At 35.8% G+C, this 13,772-nt stretch overlaps 2 protein-coding genes across 5 annotated transcripts in view; one reads left to right on the top strand and one right to left on the bottom strand.

Annotated features, from left to right (window-relative positions):
- Positions 1 to 1,812: 1,812 nt before the first annotated feature.
- On the bottom strand, positions 1,813 to 4,847 carry ccl19a.1 (chemokine (C-C motif) ligand 19a, tandem duplicate 1). The gene is made up of 4 exons (XM_067405947.1): positions 4,592 to 4,847; positions 3,404 to 3,527; positions 3,080 to 3,200; positions 1,813 to 2,088 (listed from the first exon to the last, which is right to left on the bottom strand). The coding sequence occupies exons 1-4, from the start codon at positions 4,665 to 4,667 to the stop codon at positions 2,059 to 2,061; spliced, it is 351 nt and encodes a 116-aa protein (XP_067262048.1). The 5' UTR covers positions 4,668 to 4,847; the 3' UTR covers positions 1,813 to 2,058.
- Positions 4,848 to 6,388: 1,541 nt separating this feature from the next.
- Positions 6,389 to 13,772, top strand: part of ube2l3b (ubiquitin-conjugating enzyme E2L 3b) — a 20,261-nt gene continuing 12,877 nt past the window's right edge. Inside the window, exons 1-2 of one of the 4 annotated variants that reach the window (XM_067405944.1) lie at positions 6,550 to 6,583; positions 7,421 to 7,540. Coding sequence is in view for 3 of the 4 variants with exons in the window: in XM_067405942.1 (XP_067262043.1) it covers positions 6,484 to 6,583 (100 nt within the window). In the remaining variant the exon portion in view is untranslated. Of the gene's footprint in view, positions 6,584 to 7,420; positions 7,541 to 13,772 lie in introns of those variants that run through there. The other 3 variants (XM_067405942.1, XM_067405946.1, XM_067405943.1) reach the window with 3 other exon arrangements.

The following is a 13,772-nucleotide window of genomic DNA, read 5'->3' as shown; positions in this document are numbered from 1 at the left end:
ATACACAAAATGAGCAGCAAACGCAACTTTCGGACGCCATCTTTATTTTTCTAGCTCAACTGTCACAGAATGGAAAGCATAGGATTGTGGGATATCAAAGGCAGCTAAGGATACATCTATGCTTCCTTCAAAAATCGATCTGAGGAAGGTTTCTCATGAGAGAGGAAGTGAAGTTAACATTGGATTCAGACGTGCCTTGATGCCTTCTTACCTTGAAATGTGTCCACGGAAGGCAGCATTTTTCAGTTTTCGGACGCAGCATTGGTCTTCACCTCAACGGCCAGTGGAAAAGAATTGGGATAGGACTCAGGAAGAAATCATGTTCATGTATGCGATTATTAAAGGGTTAGTTCACACAAAAATAAAAATTCTGTCATTTATTACTTACCCTCATGTCGTTCCACACCCGTAAGACCTTCGTTAATCTTCAGAACACAAATTAAGATATTTTAGTTGAAATCCGATGGCTCCGTGAAGCTTGCATAGGGAGCAATTTTGTTTTTTTTTGGCGCTCCAAAAATATTCTCATCTCTTTATAATATTAATATTGAATCACTGTACTCACATGAACTGATTTAAATATGTTTTTACTACCTTTATGGATCTTGAGAGAGGAAGTGTCATTGCTCCCTATATGCAGATCGGATTTCAACTAAAATATCTTAATTTGTGTTCCGAAGATTAACGAAGGTCTTACGGGTGTGAAACGGCATGAGGGTAAGTAATAAATGACAGAATTTTCACTTTTGGGTGAACTAACCTACTGTAGTAACTAACTTACTGTAGTATGAAGCAGAACAGGACCGAGTGTTGTTGGAGCTGAACGAGGCGCTGGAGCGACTGAGCAACAACACACGCCGCGAACAGGTGAACTTTTATTATGACACAGTCGCCGGCGCTGCTTCCGCTTTTCCGGTCATGAGTATGAGGTAACCGAGGTAACACAACTCTGTTTAACAAATTAGATACATTTGAGTGTGTTGAAAATTATGTTATAACGTTACTCTGTGCGTTCGCTCGGCGGCTGCTGTGAGACACTGTTACACACTGCAGTAAGATAGATCGATCATATTAAATACTGGATGGCTTGTGTTGATAAATGCCATGCAATTAATTTTAAAACGTATTGTATGATGGAGAAAATTCTGTATTACTGTTACAAAAAATAAATCGCATCTGATTATGCTTATGTTAGCTACTTGACAAAATAGTGTTTTTCTCTGAGGCGAGGTAAAGCATGGTACTCGCAAAAAATCAAGAAAATTGATTTAAACAATAAGACTAAACGTGTTGAGCTATATAACAATAATTAGTTTTCTGTCTATAAATCTAACCAAAGTTGTTCCCCTGTCTATTAAAACATATAAATAATAAAGCGTCTGGTGATTCCATGGTTTCTTCAAAATAAAACCGAGGGTATGACGCCATTGACAGGCGACTCCTCAATTTTAACCTCCCTTGGTTAAAATTGCAATTTTCTCACAATTTACAAATAGTTGGAAACATTTGAGTGAAAGATGTTCAGCTGACAAAAAAAAAGTTTGGGAATCCCTCCTTTGCATGTAAATATAAAATGATGTGAATCTGTGCATCAATGTCTGCCATTATGGTAATAATATGCAATCATGTAATCAACCAAAAAGCAACTGCAGTCTGATTATGAGTATTTTAAACAAAACATAACCTAATTAAGAGTACTTAATTTTTGGACTCTGATTACATAACCCTGATTACATGTAATCAGTTACAGTATGCATTTACAATGTCTATGAAGTCAGAACGTGACCGACAGAAAGAATACAATCCCACCAATAATGTCAACTCGTTTATTAATGCATCAAGATGATTATATCTAAATAGAACAAACAAACAGGGAAAAATGCATTTGTGAATAATAAGATCACACAACTTGGCCTGATTTGATCAGGTGAAAAAGGACAGGAAGATGTTATAGGAGGAATGAGATCTATGTCAAAATTAGTTCATTAGCTGCCATTGAATATGTGTGTGCGTGAGTGTCTGAGTGTGTATGTGTGTGTGTGTGTTCACTCAAATAGACTAATTCTTCAGGGCATGACAGCGTTTCTCCTGAAAATAAAAGCACAAAAAGCAAACAGTTAGTTAAAGTAAAGACAGAAAAACACAAGACGCATAAGTCGTATTGTTTTGAATGGGAGAAAGTGCAACGCGCAATATGGCGGACTAAGTCCTTCTAAAGAGCCAATCGCCGATTGGTAAAGTCATCGCGTCACCGTTAGAAGCTCCGGTTCCTATAGAAACAATCAGACGCGTGCCTCACGAATTTAGGGCTGTGAATGTGCATTAGCTTGATCCAGCCTGCAAAATTCTTTTTTTTGTCATGATTCGAACATTTAAAAACAACATTTATGAGACAGTTGTTGTCAGATTTCATTGGTGGTTTCAAATATGAAATTTAATCGAAAGCTTGGCAAACAGCTTCGGAGAATTTGATGTTTTCTCCATTCAAAGAGATAGGAGCTGCACTTGAATGCCAGAGAGGCATTTCAAAGATGGCCGCCAAGTGAAATGACTTGTCTTAATGGCCGCCAAGTGAAATGACTTGTCTTAATGGCTGCCAAGTGAAATGGCTTGTCTTAAAGGGACTTTGGTTAAAGCCACCTTATAAAGATATTGTAGACTTACACTTGACTGTCAAATTCTATTTTTAGAGTCCTGATATTAATTCTAATTGCATTATTTGAAATAGAAATCTGCAGCACAAGCTTCATGTACAAAAAGCATGACTGAGTCCAAGTCTACATTGTTGGTGGTCTGTTTTAAGCTCAGTTTCTTGGCCGTAGGAGGATGTTTTGGCGTGTGGTTTCATAGTTGAGTAGTCTGTGGTTTTGCATGAGTAAGACTTAAACGTCTAAATTGTGATCTACTATAGAAACAAAGTCATGAGTCAGAGAAGAGAAAGTGACCTGCTGCATGACTCGTGCAATAACAATGACATGCCTATTGTGCAACCAGCTTTATGTCATCCAATACTATTGAAGACAGCTGAGGAACTAAAACTATGACTGAATATATGATAAAACTGAGGTAAATTACATACATGGAAATTGGTTTCTTTGCACTTCTTGAGCCTAGTGTCCAGAAACTTGATATTCTCTTTAACCCACAGCTCTTCAGTGACAGGTGGGGCACAAAGGTGCCGAAATTTCCTGGTCACGAATCTGAAAGATAATTGATTTTTGCACATGAACAGACAATAAGAGCATTCATAAAATAGCATTTCCCATGAAATACACACTTCTGCTTTGCTCAGAAATGCGATCATAAATTGTTCCATTCTCTCCCAGGCTCCCACACATGACCCAGTATTTTGAAGTGCATATAAACGTCCAATATTTTCCTTTGATTAATACCATACACTTACATAACAGCATCAAGGGCGCAGCCGTCACCTTTGATCTGCTTCCGGTAAGAGAGGAGGACTTGTTTAGGGATGACTTTGTGGCTAACAGTCAGGCAACAGTCCATTGCTAAGTCTGCTTGAGCCTCTGAGAAAGATCAAGTAAAAAGAGAAATGGACATGATGAGAGATAAGAGATGGAAAGACAGAGGAATCAAAACCACCTGCGTCTGCCTCTGGAGAAGTCTCTTGCAACATCTGCATTTAAGAAAAACAACACTTTCTGGTTTTGGAATTCAGTTTCGTGGGACAAAAGATTTATTGCGCATAATTTACTGCGTCGTACATATATAATAGATTGCAGTAAAGCAAAACAAATGTGCAATGCACAGCTGGGATCAAGTGGGAATAAGAACTATAGCCTAACTAAGAATAAAAGTCTCATCCTTACATCAGAAAAACTGTTAAACACTAAATGTGGTTTGCTTAATATATGTTACATTTATTTTTAATTTTTAATTTTTTTTTTTTAAATTGGTTAAAAAATGTCTAACGAAGGTCTCTAAACAAAATGCTGTAATAGTGTATATATTATTTCTTCAAGATTATGGGGAGTGAAGAGGACTCATGCTTTACCCTTAACTTAATTTTTTAATTATATAAATGAAAAATTAATATCTAAAATTTGTTATATACATTTACATTAATTTAGGATATATATATATATATATATATATATATATATATATATGTATGTGTATATATATACATATATATATATATATATATATATATATATATATATATATATATGTATGTATGTATATATATATACACATATATATATATATATATATATATATATATATATATATATATATATATCCTAAATTAATGTAAATGTATATAACAAATATATATATATATATAGATATATATATATATATATATTTGTTATATATATATATATATATACATAATACATGTCTATATTATTAATATATAATATGGTAAATATATAAATTATATAATATTTATAAACATTGCACCTTTTAAGTTGATAGATTTTAGTTAATCAGAAAAAAATGTACAGGATTTTTTTTCCTTTGATTACTAAAACTTGAATGGTTGAGTTATGTTACACATCTGCTAAGATCAATGAAATGAAATAAGCACATACAATGGATGAAGGAAGAAAACATGGCAGATTACCTGCAGGACTGCTGTAGAGAATGAGTGCCAGTGCACAGAGAATCACACTCAGCGCAGGTATGACGGCTGAAGCCATGGCAATGGTCACAGGAGATGCTGGAACAAGTGTTGAGTCTGTAGCTGGAAGATCTTTGGCTCTTTCCTGACACTCTCCTCTCACAGCTCCATCACTACCCTGCTTTATAGGACATCTTAAGTTTCACTATTACATGCATAGTCCCTCCCCATACTGTAATTTTCAAAGCAGGAGAGGCTGAACCAGAGGTTGTGACCTAGACAAAAGACCTTTTTTAAAAAAAAAAAAAAAAATGAGGGCCGTGTATACAGTACAAAGCACCACATTATCCGTATCTGTTCCTCGCTGTCTTTTTTTATTATTTCCATTCATACCCACATAAAAACTCTCACAGACTCTCACATACTTTCTCACTCAAAGGCCAACAGACTGGCAAATGTTTCGATATGACTGAAGAATCATTTCAGACAAACCTGTAAAAACAGTTTGATCCTTGTCAATACAGAACTGGGAATTCCAGTGGGTTAGATCAGGGACAATATCTGTTAATGTTTACTTAGTGTTACAGTTAATAATTATTGGTTTGTCTGTGTGTGTGTGTGTGTGTGTGTGTGTGTGTGTGTGTGTGTGTGTGTGTGTGTGTGTGTGTGTGTGTGTGTGTGTGTGTGTGTGTGTGTGTGTGTGTGTGTGTGTGTGTGTGTTTCAAGTAAACACTATCAGGGACAAAACATTCCCAGAAAGATCTGAAATCCTTGTTCTGTGGGGACATTTTTTGGTCCCCGTGAGGAAAACAGCTTATAAATCATACTAAGTGTTTTTTGGAAATAAAAATGCAGAAATGATGGGGTATGGTTTAGGGTTAGGGGACAGAATATACAGTTTGTATAGTATAAAAATCATTATGACTATGGAATGTCCCTCATTTGTGTGTGTGTGATTGGAAACTTCTGTTGGGTTTATTGTAAATGTTTGAATGTCAAAGCACAATTTTATACTGATAGATTGGCTTAATGGCTGAACATTTAGGGTTGTTAACAGATGGTTATTTGATACAATTCTTAAATGTATAGCACTACAAAATGTAGATCAAAAGGTATGATGAAATATTTCTATTCAGCATTGCCATTGTGCATTTGAATAAAACAGGCGATTTCCGCAAATCCCGACTTTTTATATATGCCAATTATCAAGGATCCTCATCACTCTCTTAAGCATTTGACAAAATACAAAATAAATATTTGAAAGTAACAGTATTGTGCACGAATGTCTGATATCATCACTGTTTGTAACGTGAACATGTACATCAGATATCAAACAGGTGAGAGTTTACAACATTGATAATAAGAAGAAATGTTTCTTGAGCATCAAATCAGCATGATTTCTGAAGGATCATGTGACACTGAAGACTGGAGTAATGATGCTTTGACATCACAGAAATAACTTACATTTTAAAATATACAGTTATTTTAAATTGCAATAATATTACACAATATTTCTGTTTTTGCCGTAATTTTGATTAAATAAATGACTTCTTTCAAGAACATTCAAAAAAATCCTGACACCAAATGTTTGATTTTGAAAATGCATATTACTGCATCTTGTCCAGAAGCACAAATGAAGGAAAAAAGACACTGTAAGATGAAATAATTGCAGTGGACATGAGATTTAACAAAATGAATTTATTTGAAATCATTCTTAAAAAATACAAAACAAAATACAAATACAGCTGACAGGATATTTCGTGCAAATGACTCACAATCATTACAGTAAGACAGTACAGCAAAATATAAACAACATAATACATTGCGGAAATGGCACATCAGCATTTAATCATTTACAACTTAAAAAAAAAAAAAAAAAATCACTGTCGCAGTTGATGATTAAGTGTAGTCACTTCCTGCATTCAGTGTTGCTCAGTGCAGTCGTAGGGTCATCTTGTTCACCTCCCGTCTGTAAAGCAGGAAAACAAAACCATGGTAAGTTTTTGTTATCAGGGGCCAGAAAAGTTTTAAAGAAGAAGAACTGCACGACTTCTGCTAAATGTCTAATTCAGCTGTGAGATATCAGAACTATGAGAGCAGAACTAAAAGCTTGAAAAGGGACGTGCATAGGAGTTGTTAGTACCATGGGTTCCTACTGAGGAGCTTTTTTCTTCTTCTCCAGGTGTGAGATGATTTTGGTAATCCAGGTGTTTTTCTCTGGTGGAGCGCACAGTTTCTTGTCCTTTTTTGTTATGAATCTATGGGATCATAGAGAGAGGGAAACATGCATTAATACGATCCTAGTGTAGAATCGATGAAGCCGGTTGGGAATCAACTGATACTTACACAGTAGCAGCAATGGCACATCCACTGTCTGTGGTTTGGTGAAAGTACGATGCAACGATCTGTATTGGAATGCGAGTGTCCTTTGTGGTCAGACAGCAGTCCACAGCTGCATCTGAAAATGCTGAGAATGAAAGGATGTCATTAGTAATTCTTGTCACTGGAAATCCCCCCTTCTTCATGTGTACTTGACCCCATGCAAGAACAAAACTTGGTCTGTTTCTGAGTGTTTCTACACTTCCAGGAACTTGCTCCCACATTTACTATAACCGAATCTTTGAGAAATGCAAGCCAGCACAGAAACAGCCAAGAATTGCTCTTTCTTTATTTATCAAAGGCTATATATCCTAAGCTGCAGCCAGCTCCCAGTCCAAAAGAATTTGGATTTGAAATGCTGCAGGATGCTTCTGAGAAGCTGCAAGTATAGTGTGCCATGAGAGTAGGAGTTTCAATGTTTCTGTTTCAGTCTTACCTTCTATGTTGCCCCAGAGGACCGCAGTGATGACCAGGAGAGTTACTGTTGAAGTCTGCATCCTTGTCTTTGTGTTTGGTTGCTGCAAGTGCATCAGACAATTTTGCACAGGTGTGACTTCCAGGTGTCAGGTGGAGGTATTTATACACAAAAAAATGAGCTAACTTTCACTTTCACACCAACACTTACCGCACCTGCTCCGCCTCCACCCCTACTCGTAACTGCAACAGTTTAGTTTGGCGTAATCATTCCCACATTCTTTCTTGCTTCTTTTTTTTTCTCTATTCCAGTAGAATTCTCTGCAGGGGTGCATAAACATTAATTTAGCTGCTTGTTAACAACATGGACACACACACAAATCTTATTTAACGGAACCCTCAGTGATTTTATCAGGGTTGCAATGCAAACATTGCATAACAGTTTAGTCCTCATAACTTTCGTTTTCTATAAATCAGTGTTCTCAAACTGCCAGGACGCGGGCCATTTACATTATCAGCATAGCAATTTGAGTGATTTGTCTGTTTTTAAGACACTTCTCACTTTTTTGCACATTTTTCACCTTGTAGATGTTAAAGTAATTTTTGTGATATAGACCCTTGCCTTGGTGTAATTGCATGTCCTTCACTTTTTTTTGGTTGCTCAAACTTTTCTTGATTTACACACATGGTTATCTTTCAGAGCGCATACAATATCATTTTTGATGCAGAAAATGAATATTATCAATTTAATATAATCAATATGAAAATTATATCAATAATAAATTAAATATCTTTTTCATTTGACATTTTATTTTCTTATTTTACTCATTAGCCTATTTTTCGATTATATTTTGACTCCCACACTGAAAAAAAGATTTTTGCTGCTTGTTCAAATTGCTTAAAGGGGCTATATGTATGAATGACACCCAGTGGTCGAAATAGGTACTGCAGTCCAAATTTAAAATATTGTTTGCCCCTCCCCCTCCTTCAAAGACGCGGGTGGCCAGTTTGAGGACACGCAACAAGAGGGAGCACAATTGACAATGAAAGCTGAGGAGACTTGCACACTGTAAGCTGATGAGTTGATTTAATATGCTGTCATTCATAGAGATTTTTAGATGGATGCAGAGGCTTTTTAGGTCAGGTATCTGCGATTCTCTGACCCAGTTTATTTGCTGGTTTCAGCAAATAAACCCAGTTTATATGGCTGCAACTGGCAACCTGTGATGTCGAAATGCTATTGGATAAACTGGCAGCACACGGTTTCACACAGACCAAAACAAATACAAACATTCCGATACGGAATGTCTGGCTGTATTATTGCTTTTCTGAGAAACAAGTAAACTTATGTTTCCTAAATATCTGCAAACATATTGGGGTAAAGTGAAAATTTCACATATTGCCTCTTTAATTAAAATGAGCTAAAGCAACATAATTGCTGTACATTTTGTCCTAACTTAATTTGATTGTGTTCAATCCACTTATATAAAATGAGTTTACTTATTCCATTTGTGTTGAGATTGCATGAATGAATTGTGTTGCATTAACGGAAACTGGGCGTGGCTTGTTAGTTCCCAGCATGCTTTGCATATGGCTCAATCAATAATAGAGAGTCACCCTGGGCTCATCTGTCAGGGTTCTGTCACTTCTGTCTAGTTTATTTCCTGGTTTTGTGACAGAGCTCTGACACTCCCGTTCTGGTCGTGTTTTTGTGTGAGCGTACGGTCTCGAGTGTTCTCAGGTTAGGGTAAGGCCCGGCGCTCTTGTCTGCGTGCATTGTTTCATGTTGGGAGCCTGGCGTTCGGATCCCGGCACTCGTGTCTAGTTTGGTTTCGGTTTCGTGTCGGGATTCGGACACTCGTGCTCCCAGTCCAGTCTTTCATGTGAGCACACGGTTTGTGTGTACTTTCACTTGCCGTGCACTCTTGTCTCATGTTTTGTGTAGCACGCGGTTATTTCCACCTGCCGCGTGCTTTCATGTTGTTTTTGTCTTGTGTTGTGTAGCACGTAGTCTTTTTCTCGGGCTGCGTGCTCTCGTGTTGTATTGTTTTGTGTGAGCACATGGCTTGTCATGTGTTTCTTTGTGCCATGTGCTCTCATGTCTATTGTCTTGACCCTGTCCATCTTGTTACCTCATTATTGGTTGATTTGCCCCACCTGTCCTCCCTCGTTACCTGCCTCATTTGCTCTCCTATTTATTCTCCTTGTGTTTGCAGTCCAGTGCAGGTTCATTGTCGTATTTTCCTGTTGTATATTCCCTGGTGTTTCTTAAAGTCAAGTTATGATTGTTTTCAATCCAAAGCGCCCTTCAGAGGGCGATATATCCCATTTGGAATGCAGCGTAAATGTTGAAATTAAGTGTTATTTTTGAGCAAGATGAGAAAAGGGAGATACTTCATAGTGTGTAATAGTGTTTAATGTCCAATTATGTTGGAAAGGGGAACTATTTAAAATTACAGTGGGATACCACTGTGGAGAAGAGTGGGGAATTTGCCTATAGGCTGTGGGCTGATACAGCTAATTTCATAATTGTTTTGCCGAAGCAGCATTGACCCCCGGTTTCACAGACAAGGCTTAAGCTAATCCCAGAATAAAATGCATGTTTGAGCTGTTTTAACATATCTTTATGTCAGTGCCATTGTTTTGTCTCAAGATGCACACCAGTAATGTTTTTATTCTAGTGTACGTTTATAAAAGCTATAAATATCCTAATTGAACTAAGGCCTAATCCTATTTTAGGCTAAGCCGTGTCTGTGAAACCAGGCTTTAATGCTTAGCATTTAAAATGCTAATGTGTGTTATTGCTAGCTAAAAGTTTGTCAGCTAGCTAGTTCAGTCTTATAATTTAGTTGTGTGACACAAAAATATAGGAAATTTAAATGGATGTATGAATATATGAAACTGAATTCCTGAATCATGTCAGGGAGCCATTTAAATTCACTTTAATTGGGTTAATTGGGTTACTTAAAATGTCTTCATTCCATGATGTTTAAATTACATGAAAATTGATTCATTTGGGACCGATGTACAAAATTAAATCATGCACTCTAAAAAATGTTTGGTTGAAAACGGACAAACCCAGCAATTGGGTTGTTTTAACCCAGTGGTTGGGTTAAATGTTTGCCCAAACTGCTGGGTAGTTTTATTTAACCCAACTACTGATTAAAAATGACTATATGGCTGGCTTAAAATGAATCCAAAATAGAGAAATTAAAAATCAGACACATAACTAGAGGCAACAATAATAATCAAAAGGTGTACATTTATTAATAAGCAATTTAATAAATGTTTATTGTTTATTATTCATTATCTTATTAATAAATGCTCATTTATTAAACATATTAATAAATGTTAATTTCCAACATATTTTGGATTCATTTTAAGCAAGCAATACAGTAATTTTTATACAACAGTTGAGTTAAATAAAACTACCCAGCACGTTGGGCAAACATTTAACCCAATTGCTGGGTTAAAACAACCCAATTGCTGGGTTTGTCCATTTTCAACCCAACTTGGGTTGTTTTTAACCCAGCATTTTTTAGAGTGTGTAAATGCAACAACCTTTTTTTAGTGCAAATTTGACTCCCAATAGCCTCAGACTTTTTGGCCCCACTGTATTTCAGTTCAGCATTCTCTTATAATTCATATATTTCACAATATTCAGTTCAAACCCGTTTAGAAACTGATAGGTGAAAGGAATTTTCCAAGAATCTTCTCTAGAATGTCCTTATAGATATAGAATTATAATGCACATAATCTAGATCTTTCAAAACCTTTGCTATATAACAAAGAGGTATTTTAAGGGATCAAGACATATCATTATCTTAATAATGAATAGTTTCAATGCCTTTTTGATATCGGAAAGCTTGGCAAGAATCCGAGGGTGTGTGCTTTTCCGTGAAGCACCTACACAACGCCAAGGGCATTACTATTGTCAAGACGAGACTAAGGGGAAATGTGCCCCCACAATAAAACACTGGCCTGAACTGAACTGCTAAATGAAAAGGTATTTTTATTTGCATCATTTTCGAAAAGAACAGCCCCCCTCCACCTATTTCCGCATAAGTAAGTTTCGTTTTTAAAATGCATAATGTTAAATTTTCCCACTCTGATTTATTGTAGCTTTCCAAAATCAACACGGTCTATGCATGTCAATAACCTGTCATTTTCAGGTTAGAATGGAAAAAAAACTTGCTATGAAGTTGAAAAGTATAATACCAAAGTTTACAGATGTTATTCTGCACATCCCATATAAAAGTACAATGTCATAACATTTTCCTCATATTTCTTTACATTTTCTTTACAATTGTCACTACACACCTCAGTATACTTCATAGGACTACAATCGCTTCATTTTTGCGTCACAGTTTTTTGAATATTTTCACCAACAGGTCACTCCACCTACTAGTCGATTTTTTTCATCATATCTTATTGTGTTATTTTGCAATAGTATTCTTGAATTTCCTTACTGAAAGCCACAGATGTTATGGCAAGCATGTTCATTTCTGTTATTCTATCTGGAGAAGTAGACAAGTTGAACTCATAGATATAAGATGTTTCGATTGCTTATCAGCAATCATGTACCACAATCTGATTCTGACTCCCATCTCAGAGCAGGTAAAAGGTGTGTGATCTTCCTGAGAGCAAACACACTGCCAAACATAAAGTACCCAAAAATGGAAAGACATTTCATATATGACTACATTGCAATGCAGGCCCGGCACAGTGAGAATCGGGAGAATTCCCAGTGGGCCGCTCATGAATATTAATTTGTTGTGTTAACTGGTAATAACAATTATAAAATAAACAAATTACTTTACCCAATACTCTAAGTTTTCAACAACTATAGGGTATATTACACTACTATACATTACAGTTTACTGTAGTAAAAAACTAAAATAGCCTATACTACAGTATTTATTACATTTTATCAGTTCACTATAGTTAATACTACAGTGTGCTGTACAGTGTGGATCAGTTTATGCTAAGCATTAAAAAGTTTCATTTTCTCATGTCACTTGGCAGTTTGCAGGGGGTGCGCATGCTCTCTCCTCCTCTCTCTCACACGCACGGTGCGCACATACCCAGAGAGAATCTGCATAGACTTAGCAAGAACAGATTACAGTTCGTAAATCAAAAGTTTAGGTGGTAGATTTATATATGTTCTTTCTTGTTTGTTGTTTTTTCTGTCAAAACGGGAAGTATTTTTGAATCATCCATAATGTTTTTTTTAAAAACTTTCTACATTTCTGTACAAACCAATCCCCCCTTCCATATAAAAAGACACTCCTCCACCTATAGGCCTATGTATGCCAAGACACAAATTATGTTCACTAGGAGGAAAGTCCCTAAGTGTTTCTCAAATTGTGTTAGGATGCAGTATAACTTCAGGATCAGGAACTTTCCTGTAATTCATCTGCAGTGAAGCCAACAAACCACAATGGTTCAGAAAAAAAAACCCTATATTGCTTTTATTGAGAAAGACTTGGCCACATTAAATTTTTAAGGATTATTTTGTGAAAAGAAAGAGTGATACAAAAATATTTGAATGCTTAGAATCAAGTCTTCCAGAGAGATAGCCTACTTGTTTTTAATGACACTACGAGTTTGATTACACCAAAATATGAGAAAAAATATTTTATATATTTTAAATGTGAAAGAAAAACAAAACACTAAACTTGGTTAGGGTATTTATCTGACAAAATAATTTACAGATACAGGTTTTTAACGATGCAAAAAAATGCTTTGCAAACCAAAAAGCTCATATATCGACTACAACATAATCAGTTATTACAATTTCATTGGTTCTCTCTTGTTTTTGCATGTCTTTATTATTTCTTTGTATGACAGCCTGGCCTAAAAATATGTCTACATCATCACAAATAAAACAATTTACTCAAAGCACAACTACGCAATATATACTTACAAATTCTTTAACAATTTTTAAACAATATTTAAATAAAGGGGGAAGATTTTTCCTAGGCCGGGCATCACTTTTGGCCATCATACCTACACAAAATAAATTTATCTTGCTGTGACAGCTGGAAACCATTACATTCCTGCTCAAACCATAATAAGTGTTATTAAGGTGTCAATAAACAGTAAAACACTTTACTTCTTCTATTGAAGATTCTTGTTGGTGCTTGTGGACGCAATAAACTTAACCTACTCTGACCTACTTTTCTACATTGGTGCTCTAGAGCTCATCTTTAAGATTTTAAGCTGTTTGAGCAATAATTTACCTATTTACAATTGTAAACCTGCATTAAGCAGGTCATAACTGCAATGCATTGAAAATAAGCCTTTTGTTATTGAAATTTATGATAGATCTGCTTCAATTGTATACATTCTGCAGGTGTTTTCTTTGCAAATACATTTATTGTGTTTACAT

The sequence above is a fragment of the Chanodichthys erythropterus genome, chromosome 13, assembly GCF_024489055.1.
Source record: "Chanodichthys erythropterus isolate Z2021 chromosome 13, ASM2448905v1, whole genome shotgun sequence".
Classification (NCBI taxonomy): domain Eukaryota; kingdom Metazoa; phylum Chordata; class Actinopteri; order Cypriniformes; family Xenocyprididae; genus Chanodichthys; species Chanodichthys erythropterus.
This window is presented reverse-complemented; position numbering and strand designations above follow the sequence as displayed.

Coding starts and splice junctions, on each gene's coding strand:
- ccl19a.1 (XM_067405947.1), bottom strand. CDS start 4,667: ATGGCTTCAGCCGTCATACCTGCGCTGAGTGTGATTCTCTGTGCACTG. Junction 3,528..4,591: donor TCTCTACAGCAGTCCTGCAG/GTAATCTGCCAT, acceptor GATCTTTCTCAG/AGGCTCAAGCAGACTTAGCA. Junction 2,089..3,079: donor GCAAAGAAACCAATTTCCAT/GTATGTAATTTA, acceptor TTTTATTTTCAG/GAGAAACGCTGTCATGCCCT.